Source organism: Meles meles, chromosome 6, assembly GCF_922984935.1.
Source record: "Meles meles chromosome 6, mMelMel3.1 paternal haplotype, whole genome shotgun sequence".
In the NCBI taxonomy this organism is placed as follows: Eukaryota; Metazoa; Chordata; class Mammalia; order Carnivora; family Mustelidae; genus Meles; species Meles meles.
Genome location: NC_060071.1, coordinates 123,919,861 through 123,934,735, shown reverse-complemented (window position 1 = coordinate 123,934,735; position 14,875 = coordinate 123,919,861). Strand labels below are relative to the sequence as shown.

Below are 14,875 nucleotides of genomic sequence, written 5' to 3'. Positions count from 1 at the left end.
GCAAGTCCAAAGTGTAGATCTGAACCTGAGACTTCTGACTAAAGCAGTGAACTCCTCAGAAGTAAGGGAAAACAAGAAACCACTCCTTTAAAAAAAGGGGGGGGGGCACAATGCATGAAGGGAAAGACAATCCTCCCAGAAAACTGATAGTCAAAAGCAGCTTTCATACAGTCATAAGGCCTAACTCTACATTAATTACGAACTCCTCAAGTGGAAAATTTCAGAGTGGTCTGAGGGTTCTTCAAGCATCTTCAACAGTGTAGCAGAGTCAAATATAAATCCTATTTGGAGAAGTGACACTTCAATCCATCCCTCAAAGAATTCCTACAGGTAGCAATTCAGTAAACATAAAAATAAATAAACATCCCCAACCTCCATAACCATGGGAAATAAGGGATTATGAGTAAGAATTAGCAAGTGAAGACAAATAGCAAAACCAGTCCTAGAAAACATAGAGATTGGAATTATGAAGTGAAGAGAAATAAAATTAAGGTTTCAAAGTATCTTCATTCGAGCAAAAAATAGGAGACTGTAAAAAGTATTCAAGCAGATCTGAAGAAGCAAACGCAATTTTTAGAAATGAAAAATAAATTTAAAACAGTGGAGGAGTTAAATAGGCATTTAAAGGGAGATGAAGATACAGAGTTAAGAAGAGCAGACAGGAAGATGGAAACTGTGAGCGGGGTTAAGAAACACAAAAGATGGACTTTCAGCCACGGAGAAGTATTGGGATCTGAACCCGCCCCCACTACAAACAACTATAAAACTACAAAATGCATGAAACAAATGCTTTCAGACATTCATAACAGGAAGTGAAGCACTGTGAGCCCAAAAGGGGAGAAATAAACAAGGTGAGACCTGCACTTGCCCCAGCTCTCATCTAGGAAGCAGTTTGGAAATTACAGCGTAAAAAGGTAGAATCCAAACAGAGCCCAGGAGACTTGCTGATTTGAGAAGACAGAGCCTGGAGTTCAGAGAGGTCAAAACAGCTAGAATTCATACAGCAGAGAAAGAGCTCCAGAAAATTGTTTATGGGATCCCTTGAGAACACTAATCTTTGCATGCATAGGGTGAAATCTATGAGGCCATGCAAAGAACAAACTCCAGGGAATTTTTAAAAAGTAATTGCCAGAGATCACAAAGGATCCCTTGAGTTCCCAATAACCAGAATGTAGATACCTCTTTTTTTTTTTTTTTTTTTTTTTTTTTTTTTTTAAAGATTTTATTTATTTATTTGACAGAGAGAGATCACAAGTAGACAGAGAGGCGGGCAGAGAGAGAGAGAGAGGGGAGCAGGCTCCCCGCCGAGCGGAGAACCCAATGCGGGACTCGATCCCAGGACCCTGAGATCATGACCTGAGCCGAAGGCAGCGGCTTAACCCACTGAGCCACCCAGGCGCCCCTGTAGATACCTCTTTAAATTCACTAGGTATTCAGTGACCCAGAAGTGTCACAACTTAGTGGTGAATTAAACCAATAATGTTAGAGAAAGAGCTACTCTAGCCCTGTCTTCCAAAAGCTTGAAAGCAAGCTTTCACAAGGATCAAACTAATTCACAAGGAACTTAACTACCTGCCAGAACAATGTCCAAAATACTTTAAAGGAATACAACAAAATCAAGAATTCAGAATGTAACATACACAATGTCCACCATCCAATAAAACAAAATTATTGGACATGTGAACAAAGAAGAAAATGTGACATATAATCAGGAGAAAAATCCATTAGTAGAAGCAGACCTAAGAGAGGCAATTATGTGGCTCAGTCATTAAGCATCTGCCTTTAGCTCAGGTCATGATCCCAGGGTCCTGGGATTGAGCCCCACATCCGGCTCCCCGCTCAGTGGGAAGCCTGCTTCTCTCTCTTCCACTCTCTCTGCTTGTGTTTCCTCTCTTGCTGGGTCTCTGTCAAATAAATAAATAAAATCTTTTAAAAAAGAGAGAGACCTAAGAATCACAGGAATAACTAAAATTGAGACATTAGCTATTAAAATGAAACTGTTCAAGATGCTTAAGGAATATTTCAGATTTTATTTTTAAGTAATCTCCACACCCAACTTGGGGCTCAAACCCACAACCCTGAGATCAAGAGTTGCATGCTCCACTGACTGAGCCAGCCAGGAGCCCTGCTCAGTAATTATTTTGAAACATACAAGGAATAAAATGAGAAATAAAAGACATAAAAGAGGCTGTATTTACCCTAAAGATACAAACATAGTGATCCGAAGGGGCACGTGTACCCGAATGTTTATAGCAGCAATGTCTACAATAGCCAGACTATGGAAAGAACCTAGATGTCCATCAACAGATGAATGGATCAAGAAGATGTGGTATAGGGGCGCCTGGGTGGCTCAGTGGATTAAGCCGCTGCCTTCGGCTCAGGTCATGATCTCAGGGTCCTGGGATCGAGCCCCGCATCAGGCTCTCTGCTCCACAGGGAGCCTGCTTCCTCCTCTCTCTCTGCCTGCCTCTCTGCCTGCTTGTGATCTCTCTCTCCGTCAAATAAATAAATAAAATCTTTAAAAAAAAAAAAAAAAAAAAAAAAGAAGATGTGGTATATATACACAATGGAATACTATGCAGCCATCAAAAGAAATGAAATCTTGCCATTTGCGACGACGTGGATGGAACTAGAGCGTATCATGCTTAGTGAAATAAGTCAATCGGAGAAAGACAACTATCATATGATCTCCCTGATATGAGGACATGGAGAAGCAACATGGGGGGGGAGGGGGATAGGAGAAGAATAAATGAAACAAGATGGGATTGGGAGGGAGACAAACCATAAATGACTCTTAATCTCACAAAACAAACTGGGGGTTGCTGGGGGGAGGTGGGATTGGGAGAGGGGGAGCGGGCTATGGACATTGGGGAGGGGAGGCGAACCATAAGAGACTATGGACTCTGAAAAACAACCTGAGGGTTTTGAAGGGTCAGGGGTGGGAGGTTGGGGGAACAGGTGGTGGGTGATGGGGAGGGCACGTTTTGCATGGAGCACTGGGTGTTGTGCAAAAAGAATGAATACTGTTACGCTGAAAAAATTAATAAAAGGGGGAAAAAAAAAAAGACATAAAAGAACACACAGAACTTGTAAAAATAAATGTTAAATTATGTGAAATAATCCATAATCCATAGGATTAATAGCAGCTCAGATCATTAAGAAAAGATAGATGAACTTGAAGACATAGCAACAAAAACTATCCAAAATAAAGCACAGAAAGAAAAAGGGAAAAAAATTAACAATGCCTTAGTAAACTTTAGAAAAAATCAAGTGATCTAACATACAGGTTATTCTAGCTCCACAAGGAGAAGATGGAGGAAGAGACAAAACAAAACTGAAGAAATAATGGCTATAATTTTCTAAATGTGATGAACCCTATAAACTCAGAAATCTAAGAAGCTCATTGAACTACCAGCAGAAATAATCAACATAGAAAAAACATACATCAACACAAATGGTAGTCAAAGTGCCAAAACCAGTGCTAAAGAGAAAAATCTTAAAAGCAGCCAGAAAAAAAAAAGATAATTTTGGTGGAAAGGATCAGAGATTACAAAATTATCCTAGATTCCTCATCTGAAGCTATACAAGTCAGATAACAATGAATAATCTCTTTAAAATGCTGAGGGATGGGGGTGCCTGGGTGACTCAGTCAATTAGGCTCTAGACTCTTGATTTTGGCTCAGGTCATGATCTCAGGATCATGCACCAAGCCTGCAGTGGGCTCTGAGCTCAGTGCGGAGTCTGCTGTCCCTCTCCTTCTGGTTCTGGTCCTCCCCTACTCGCACTTTCCAATCTCTCTCTCTCTCAAATAAACAAATACATAAAATCTTTAAAATGCTGAGGGGGAAAAGGTAACATAGAATAGTATACCTACCAAAATTATCTTTGGAAAATTGGGTCAAAATAATGTTTTTCAAGTAAACAGAAGGTGAGAAAATAATTGACAAAAAAACCATTGACAAACCTGCACTAGAAGATACGATAATGGAAATTTCTTCAGGCACACAGAAATGATACACTTGTGAATGAAGAATGCCCAAATAATATGTAAATAAGCCTTTTGTTTTTAATTTTCTTTTAAAACTGTTTAAAGCAAAATAACAGTCATAAAATTTACAAAATATGTGTCAGTAAAATGAATAACAATAGCACAGTAAACAAATGGAGAAACAAAACAGCAGAATACATGTTTTTCCACGATCTTTCCAAGTGTATATGAGCTTCATGAAAATCACAAAATAAGCCTAAACAAATTTAAAAAATTGAAATACAGACTATGTTGTCTGACAAAAACAGAAATTAGAATAACAGGAAGCTGTGCAGAAATTCCTCCAAATGGGTGGAAAATAACAATACATTTCTAAGTAACTGAAGGTTAAAGAAGAAATCATAAGGATCAGCCCACAACACAAAATTTGAAAAGCACTGGTTTAGAAGCAGGGGTCAGCAAACTACAACACTCAAGCCAAATCCTACCTGCAACCTGTTTTTGTAAATAAAATTATATTGAAGCAAGTAGTCTATGACTGCTTTCCCACTACAATGCAGAGCTGGGTAGCTGAGCCAGAGACTGTATGGTCTACAAAGCTTAAATATTTCCTATCTGACTTGTTACAGAAAGTTTACTAATCTCTGATTTAAAGCATCAACACTAGTACCAGACTGCCTAGGTTCGAACACTAGCTCCATTTCTCATGAACTGGATTACTTTCAGCAGTTATGCAGTCTCTCTGTATATTGTTTCCTCACCTGTTAAGTGGAGATAATAAACACATTTCATAGGGTTAACAAGAAAATTAATACATATGAGAGTTACTATATGATGTTATAAAATGTTTGCTATCATCATTATTAGCTTACCATAACCTTAATTAGCTTTAAGAACCTATCCTCTCAGGGTCTATGGGTGGTTCAGTTGAGTGTCTAACTTTTGGTTTCAGCTCAGGTCATGATCTCATGGGTGTGAGATTGAGCCGGGTTGGGCTCTGTGCTCAGCAGGGAGTCAGCTTGAAGATTATCACCCTCTGTCCCTCCTCTGACTCACACATAGGCATGTGCGGGTACACGTGCACCCACGTGCTCTTTTTCTCAAATAATTAAATCTTACCAAAAAGAAAGAACGAACGAACGAACCTATGCCCTCTTCCTGTCCATGAGAAAGGCCATCAAGTACCCAGTTAGAAACAGATTTCTGCAAAGTAGAATTACTATTTAAACCCTCAAACAAGTGGAATAAATGACTCCCATAAAAAGATACAGTATATAGTCTGTTATGGCTCTCCATCAAATCATGCTGGCAGAAATCTCAAGGGAACAAAAGGAGAGGATTTGCTTTCTTGAGAGTCTTTAATAGTTCAGAACTATAAGGTATCAGTACCTAGCTAAAAGAGATCTTTACTGTGTAGAGATTAAAATTTCACAAGACAAGCATCAAGTGAGGGACAGAGGGGCACTGTCCTTTCTCTCTGACTTGGCTCATCATACACAAACAGCAAACCACAATTGGTCAAAAGTTTTAAAACTCCATGTATCTCCATAGAGCCTCCAAACCTACAGCTTTGTATAGGCAGAAACAAAAGAGATCTGGGAGCACTTCTCTGAGCAAACTTACATAGCCAAAATCAACCTCCCTCAGCATAGGTTAAGTAACAGCAGAGAGGATAAGGTATAAATAATTAAGTCGATACTACTTCCTCTCCTAGCTTTCTGTCATTTTTTATCGTTTTTTTTCTCACATTTAACCCAGCCTAGGTAGATAAGGAAGAAAATAAGGTTTTCCAGTAAAAGTAATGCTTTCGGGGTGTCTGCATGGCTCAGTTGAGTATCTGCCTTCAGCTCAGGTCATGATCCCAGAATCCTGGGATGGACCCAGAATCCTGGGATGGACCCAGAATCCTGGGATGGAGCTATTTGTCAGGCTCCCTGCTTAGCAAGGAGTCTGCTCCTCTTTCTTTCTCCCTCTCCCTGTCTCATGGGTGAATTTCCTCTCTCTTCCAAATAAACAAGAAATTTTTTAAAGTAATGCTTTAACTGTATCTTGGAAGACTGAGGAGGATTTGGGTAGAAAAGTAAGAGAAAGTGCCTTTCACACCAAAGGACACCAAGATTAGAGAGATCATGGTATTTTCAAGAAAAAGCCTAATTCAGGATAGGTGAGGGGAGTACCACGTGGAAAGTGGCAGGAGACAAAGCTGGAAATGTAGGCCAGAGCCAGAGAAAGAATAAACTTTGTGTTTTAATAGAGCTGGAATAAAGGGAGATTCAGTTTTAAATGTGTAATATTTGGTAGATTTGTATGACACTCAAGGGAGGGGGTGTCTAGAGTTAAGGAGAGAAGCTGGGGCCACTGTTAACTGACATGGGTGTTAAAATCATGGCTCTATATGATCATGTGAGAGAATAAGAAGGCTACAAACTCCTAAAGAACACTGATATTTAAGAAGCAGACAGAAGGAAAAGCTCCTTTAAAGATTAAGAAGGGGCACGTGTACCCGAATGTTTATAGCAGCAATGTCTACAATAGCCAAACTATGGAAAGAACCTAGATGTCCATCAACAGATGAATGGATAAAGAAGATGTGGTATATATACACAATGGAATACTATGCAGCCATCAAAAGAAATGAAATCTTGCCATTTGCGACGAGACGTGGATGGAACTAGAGGGTATCATGCTTAGTGAAATAAGTCAATCGGAGAAAGACAACTATCATATGATCTCCCTGATATGAGGACGTGGAGAAGCAACATGGGGGGTTAGGGGGATAGGAAAAGAATAAATGAAACAAGATGGGATTGGGAGGGAGATAAACCATAAATGACTCTTAATCTCACAAAACAAACTGGGGGTTGCTGGGAGGAGGTGGGGTTGGGAGAGGGGGAGGGGGTTATGGACATTGGGGAGGGTATGTGCTATCGTGAGTGCTGTGACGTGTGTAAACCTGGCAATTCACAGACCTGTACCCCTGGGGATAAAAATACATTATATGTTTATAAAAAAAAAAAAAAATTGGAAGGGGAGGCGAACCATAAGAGACTACGGACTCTGAAAAACAACCTGAGGGGTGGGAGGTTGGGGGAACAGGTGATAGGTAATAGGGAGGGCACGTTTTGCATGGAGCACTGGGTGTTGTGCAAAAACAATGAATATTGTTATGCTGAAAAAATAAATAAATTAAAAAATAAATCAAAAAAAAAAAAAAAAAGAAGAAGTAAAAGTCAGAGAGGGAGAAAGAACACCAGGTAAAGAAGCCTCTAACCATCTTCCCAAACAAATTCCTCCTTGATCTAAGCTCCAAACCAAATCTTGGTTGTGTCCATTAATTCAATTGGAAGTATTCATTAAAAAGTTCTAGCACACTAAATTCTCAAATAAGAAAAATATCCCAAAAGACACAACTAGATGATCCCATAAGTTCCTGCAACTGTGAAACATACTCAAATAAGGAAAAATTACACTTAAAAGATTTTAGTATGGGGGTCCTTGTAATCTCAGTGTTCATTACATAAGAGCTGTCATGTTGTTACAAAGTAAAATCACAAATTTTGTAAAAGATTCAGGGCTTAATGGAGTAGATACTGGTGTAATCATAAATAAAGCCATCAGAAATTAGGTCTGGCAAAGAAATAGGGAAAAAACTCAAGAAAAATACATTAGGCACTTGAGATATGTCCTGATATCAAGAGATTTCTAAAAGGCACTTGAAAAAAACCAGTGAACTCCCCTACTCCTTTTGCAAAAATTACTCTCTTCATAATCATGTGCCAAAAGTCAAAGGTAAACTAAAGCATTTTTGTAACATCACATAACTGACAAAATTAGGTTAAAAAAGTAACACTATTCTTATTTATTCTGTAAATCACCAGAGCTGTTATTATAGCTTAGATTTTAATAAGAGAAATATTTTTATAATGTATTTTATATTTTCAAGACAAAGTACTGCTCAAATTTTCCTTCTTCCCACTAAGAAATTTGAGTCCCTATTTGATGTGCATTTACATAAGTAGATTTTTCAAGTCTTAATTATTCTCAGTAAGGCAGACTTCTGGTATTAGAGTATTCAGTCCATTTAGAAGAAAGCCTCTGGGAAAATAACATTCAGCTTACTACCAACAGGGAAACTCATTTATTGGATAAATCTTAACAGAGCACTTAAAGTTTCAAATCTAGTACAAAATGCAAAAATCATACAATATTTCCTAGTTGATAACTCAAACAGTTTATAGATATTAGTGAATAGATAGATATGTTCTCAAATATATTTTTTAACTAAAACATTTTCTCATTAATATAATTTCAGAGATATCTTCTTAACTTAATCTTCAATTGGCAGTAGGTCCTTATAAGATTTAACTATATTTAAGATGGATGAATTCCTTCTGAAATATAAATCACTACCTCCTAAGTTCCATATTTGGGAGGCAGGAGAGTATTGCGGTTAAAAACATGAGCTTTGGAGTGTGACTGACCTGGGTTTCCGCTCTGGCTCCATTTACTAGCTGTGTAACCTGGGGCAAGTTATTTAACCTCTCTAAGTCTCAGTTTCTTTATCTGTAAAATAGAGATAATAATAGTATCTATTTCATAGGGTTGCTGTGAGGATTAAATAAGATAAGGTAGGCTTAGCACAATGCTTGGCACTTAGTATGTGCTCAGTAACTTTTAGCTGTTATGTTTTTTATAAGCTTAAATTTTTAAGTAACACATTTTCATGAAGATCTGTGATAATACATGTAACCAAGGCTTTTCAAGTTACTTAAAATAAGCAAAATTAAAGGCCTTTCAACTAGGAAAATCTATGGGCATGACTTTTCCTTGTATATATTAAAGAAATTCCTCAACAGTGCAACATATTACATTTAGAAAGAGCAATTTCAAAATTAAGAAAACATCTGTGTTTAAAGTATACAGATGCTTATTATAGTTAATACACCTTGGACTTCATAACACTTTTGATAAATGATTTAAAAAAGCTGTGGAGGTTTGTTTCATAAAATTTATTCTTCTGTGAGGTAGGTAAAGAGTATTATTCTATTCCTTTAAAAAAAGAAAATGAAATGGATATGGGGACAGTAAGGGGCTTGAAAAACAATAGTAAAAATGGGATGCATATTAAGGATCTGTAATTGCCAATCACTGCTACATATTGATATTAAACCTAGAAGCACATTTTTCCCCAAATGAAAGCTTCCAGTTAGGTCTTTAAAGATCTCTTACCAGCTCTTAAAAGAAAGTCATTAATCTATGCTACTCAAATAAGCTATTCCTCAGAGTTATAAATAAAACATGTACTTATTTTCAAGGGAATAGAACACAATGTAATCTGTTTTTGTAAAATATCAATGTATAAAATTAATTTTATAAACTGAAAAGTAGGTAACTAAAATTTCTCTAAAAATTAAAATGATTTTTAAAGTCTAATATTAACATAAAAATTAAAGGCTATAAATTAACCACATCTGCAAAATTCAACTTCTTACTACTACTTAAATATGTTTTAAGTATAACAAGTTCCATGAAAGCACCACAAAAAAGTTCTTGGCATGTTTAATTTTTTTAACAATCATTAACTAGAAGTAGATAATAATTTGGGGACTAATAAGTAGAATGATAATTATATCCTTTGTTTTCAACTTTGATTTTGCATAAAAATAGCTCATATTATAGGAGCTGCCTCTATTTTTAATAAAAAATGTAATTTTAACAGAAACCTTTAAAATAACAGAAAAAATGTATACAGCTCTACTTAGAGAAACCTAGTTTTCCTAAGATGTTTCCCATCTGTCTTTCAACTAAACTATCTGGAAAAGAGTTATTAATATGTAAAATTTTCTAGGACAATCAGGTAATACTCTACTGAGTCAGAATCTCTTTGGCTTTCATAACAGTGTTAATTAAAAAGTTCTTGATACATGAAATAAAGATTCCTTATTGTTCTTATTTTTCTATACTCATTAACTCTCCACTCAACCTACCTACCTCTACCCTTGAGCAAATAGGTATCTTTCATCTATTGCTTTCCAATTTAATATTTATAGATTTATAATCATTAATGGTACACATTTTTAAGATATAGTTTAGGAAAAGAGAAAAAATATCACATACCTGTCCATCTAAGTCGAATGCTAAACAGGCTATACCATGTGTATGAACATCCTTTAGAACTGATATGGTCTGCACAGTGTATGAATCCCAAATACAGATATAAGGCTCTTTCCCAACTTGTCCTGTTGCTACTAATACTCGTTCAGGATGCAATGCAAGGCTGCAAAATAAGTAAATTAACAAACAAATTGACTTAAAATTGCTTATAGAGCTTTTATAGTATTTGATAGATGTAAACTTTATATATACCAATGCAAAAATTAGATGTTATACATTTTAAATAATTTGGATTTAAAATAACTTCTACAGGGGCATCTGGGTGGCTTAGTCTTTAAGCGTCTACTTCAGGCTTGGGTCATGATCCCAGGGTCCTGAGATCGAGCCCCACATCGGGCTCCCTACTCAGCAAGAAGCCTGTTTCTCCCTCTCCCATTCCCCCTGCATGTGTTCTCTCTCTTGCTGTGTCTCTGTCAAATAAATCTTTAAAAATAAATAAATAAAATAACTTCTACAAAAATCCGTGGGAAAAGTTATTACTTGACTAGTATATGTATGTGATAAGCAGATTGATGGTAGACTTCATAATCTCTGTAATATCATACAATGTGTGTAAACTTTGCAAGAAAAGAATTCTCACAAGAGATCAACTGCACCACAGCAACAAATTAGTAGCAACCTTACCACATGCCATTTTCCCATTTGGTCTTCATCTGTTTTTAAGTCCTCTCTCCAATTTTACTCTTTTATTGGATAACATTAGACCAAATCTTAGTGTCCAAAAATAGTACCCCTATGATAATACTTGAATTACAAATCTCATTCTTAATTGAAGTAACATTGGTATGTAACATTATATAAGTTTCAGGTATACAATATTATAATTAAATATCTGTATTCATCTCAAAACGATCACCTCCAAAAATCTAGTTACCATTTATCATCATACATTTGACTTCCTTCACCCATTTTGCCCACCCCTCAACCACCTACCATTGTAGAATCACCACTGCCCTTGTGGTAACCACCAATCTGTTTTCTGTGTGTATGAGTTCATTTTTGTGGTTTTTTTTGTTGTTGTTGTTTTTTAGATTCACATATGACGAGATCATATTGTTTTTTACTTTTTCCTTCTGACTTAGTTCACTTAAATACCTTCAAGGTCCATCCATGTTGTTGCCATTTGATTTCACTCTTTTTATGGCTGAGTTTATCCATTCACCTGCTGATGCTATTGCCATCTGATTTCACTTTTTATGGCTGAGTAGTAGTCCATTCTGTGCATATACCACACCTTCTTTATCCATTAATCCACTGACTACATTTAGACTGTTTCATAACATGGCTACTGTAAATGATACTGCAATTAACAATAGGCTGCACATATCTTTTTGCGTTAATGTTTTCACATTCTTCAGATAAATGCTCAGAAGTGGAATTGCTGGATAGTATGGCAGTTCTATTGTCAACTTTTTAAGAAACAGTCATAGTGTTTTACATAGCAGATGAACTAATTTACATTCTCAGGATTTTATTTAGGAAGGTTCCCATTTCTCCACATTCTTTCCAACACGTGTTTTTTTTTCTTGCCTTTTTGATGATAGCCAGTCTACCCTTGCGAGGTGATATCTCATTGTGGTATTGGTTTGCATTTCCCTAATAATTAGGGATGTTGAACATCTTTTCATGTGCCTGTTGGCCACTGATTTATCTTCTTTGGAAAAATGTCTATGTATATCTTCTTCCCATTTTTTTAATTAGATTTTTTTTTGTTAAGTTGTATGAGTTCTTTATATGTTTTGGATATTAATCCCTTGCCAAATATGTAATTTTGGCAAATATCCATTCAGTAGGTTGCCTTTTCCTTTTGATGATGGTTTCTTTCACCATGCTGAAGCTCTTTAGTTTGATATATTTCAATTTGTTTACTTTTGCTTTGGTTTCCCTTGTCTTTGAAGTCATATCCACAAATAAATTGCTAAGACTGATGTCAAGGAGTTTACCACCTGTTTTCCTTTAGGAGTTTAATGGTTTCAGGTTTTACATTCAAGTTTTCAATCCATTTTCAGTTAATTTTTATGTACAGTATAAGATAGTGGTCAAGTTTCATTCTTTTGTATGTGGTTGTCCAGTTTTCCCAACACCATTATTTAAAAAGAGAATGTCCTTCCTCCATTTTATGTCTTTGACTCCTCTGTTGTAAATTAATTGCCCATATATATGTAGGTTTATTCCTGGGCTCTCTATTCAATTTCATTGATCTATGTGTCTGTTTTTATGCCAATACCATACTGTTTTGGCTACTATAACACAAATCTCATTTCAAGAAACAGAAAAGTCACTCATAATTCACAGAAAATAATCTGAGTCTTTAAAACCAAGACAAAGACTTAACAGCTGGTAATGGTTTATGTACATTATCAGAAGGCAGGGCGTTCATAGAAACTTCTCCTTCATAAATTTTTCTACAAGTAGGTTTAGATTATTAGATTCACCTTTGGGAGGAAAAAAATCACTCCTGGCATCAGAGTGAGGATGAATTCAAAGTGCGAAAATTTAGGAACATATTAAGACAGAATCAACTGGCTCAGTAGGTTAAGCAGCTTCCTTTGACTCAGGTCATGATCCCACGGTTCTGGGATCAAGTCCCACATTGCTTGCTTCTGCCTCTAGCTGCCCCTGCTTGCTCAGTTTCTCTTTTTCACAATCTCTGACAAATAAATAAAATCTTAAAAAAAAAAAAGACAAAATCAACTGATTGGATGTAGTGAGTAAGGGAAAGAGAAGGGTCTAAGATGACTCTAGGATCTCTGGCTTGGGCATCTGAATGGCTTAGATGGTATTCATCAAGTCAGGGAATACTAAATGAGTAACCGGTGGGAGGGAAGATAAGTGGGAATGGAAGGTTGGTTCTACATACAAAAACAAACCAATTAATACATTAAGAGAACAAAGATCAATCCTAAAAAAAAAAAAAAAAAGGAAGAAGGAATAAAAGTTTTTATAAAAAGGCCCAAATACGTTCATCTTGACAGAAGATGCATATGACATAAATCTAACCTCTTTTGTGATAAAAACACACAACTAAGAATTAAAATCCTGCATATAAGAAAAGTTTTATTTCTTATGTAAATGAATAATTCATATTTTAATATATTATCAAATATATTATGACCAATTGTGTTTTGAAAAAATTTTGTGTACACAGCTTTAATTAAAAAAAATAATAAAAAGAACGTCCTCAATCTGATAAACGGCATCTATGAAAACCTACAGGTGTTACCACATTTAATGGTCAAAGCCTGAAATTTCCCCTCTAAGTGTAGGAACAAGATAAGGATGTCAGCTTTTGTCACTTCCATCTAACACAGTACTGGATATTCTAGTCAGGACAATTAGGCAAGAAACAGAAACAAAAGGGAGAAATAAATCTATCTCTACTTGCAGATGACATTATCTTGCATATAGGAATCACAAACAATAAATAAATCCCAAGTAAAGCTAATAAATGATTTCAGCAATGTGGTAGGATACAAGATCAACATAATATCAGTTATATTTCTGTACACTAGCAATGAACAATCTGAAAATTACATGAAGAAAACAATTTCACTTATATTAGCATCAAAAAAGAAGACAACACTTAGGAATAAATATAACAAAAAAGTACAAGACTTGTACATAGAAAAATACAAAACACCATTAAATAAAATTTAAAAGATCTAAATAAATGGAAAGATATCTCACATTCCAAGCTTCTAAATAAATAAATAAATAAATAAATAAAATAGCAATATTGACTAAATTGATTTAGAGTTAAAACCAATCCATGCCAAAATACCAGTTGTTTGTCTTGAAAACATTCACAAGCTGATAAAAAAAACCAAGAATAGCTAAAACAATCTTGAAAAAGAACAAAATTGGAACAAAACTTCCAATTTCAAAAATTACTAACTTACTATAAAAATAGAGTAATCAACACAGCATGATACTGGCATCACAGAGATGCAGATCATGAAACAAAACGCAGAGTCCAGAAATAAATCAATATATTGTCAACTGACTTCCATGAAGGGTGGTGCCAAGATAATTCAAAGGAAGAAGATGGTGCTAGGACATCTGAATATCCACAATGCAAAACAAAGAATCTGGACCCATACTTTAAACTACATACAAAAATTCAAAATTCAAAATGTGAGAGCTAAAATAATAAATTCTTAGAAGAAAACATAGGCATAAATCTTACTGACCTCAGATAAAATAAGGGTTTCTTAGATAGGACACCAAAAACAGAAGCAACAAAAAATAAAATGGGTTTCATCAAAATTAAAAATTTTGAAAAAAGATTTTTATTTATTTGAGAGAGAGGATGACCAAGAGAGCACAAGCAGGGGGAGCAGGGAGTGATGTAGGGCTTGATCCCAGGACTCTAGGACCATGACCCAAGCAGAACACCAACACTTAACCAAATGAGCCACCAGGTGCCTCCAAAATTAAATTTTTATGTTCCAAAGGACAGCTATCAAAAATAAGAAAACACAACACACAGAATGTGAGAACATAACTGCAAAGATTTGATAAGGGACTTATATCTATAATATATAAAGAACTCAACAATAAAACCATAAATAACCCCATTTTTTAAAAGGACAAAGGATTTGAATAAACATCTCCCCAAGGAAGACAGACAAAAAGCACATGAAAAGATGCTCAACATCATTAGCCAGTAGGAAAATGCAAATCTAAATCTCAATGATATACCACTTCCATGAC

General features: G+C 35.7%; 1 protein-coding gene across 5 annotated transcripts in view; it reads right to left on the bottom strand.

Moving 5' to 3' along the window:
- Positions 1-14,875, bottom strand: part of EML5 (EMAP like 5) — a 183,202-nt gene that overhangs the window by 142,126 nt on the left and 26,201 nt on the right. For all 5 annotated transcript variants that reach the window (XR_006818654.1, XM_046007940.1, XM_046007941.1 and 2 more), the window contains exon 2: positions 10,106-10,265. Coding sequence is in view for 4 of the 5 variants with exons in the window: in XM_046007940.1 (XP_045863896.1) it covers positions 10,106-10,265 (160 nt within the window). In the remaining variant the exon portion in view is untranslated. The remainder of the gene's footprint in view (positions 1-10,105; positions 10,266-14,875) is intronic.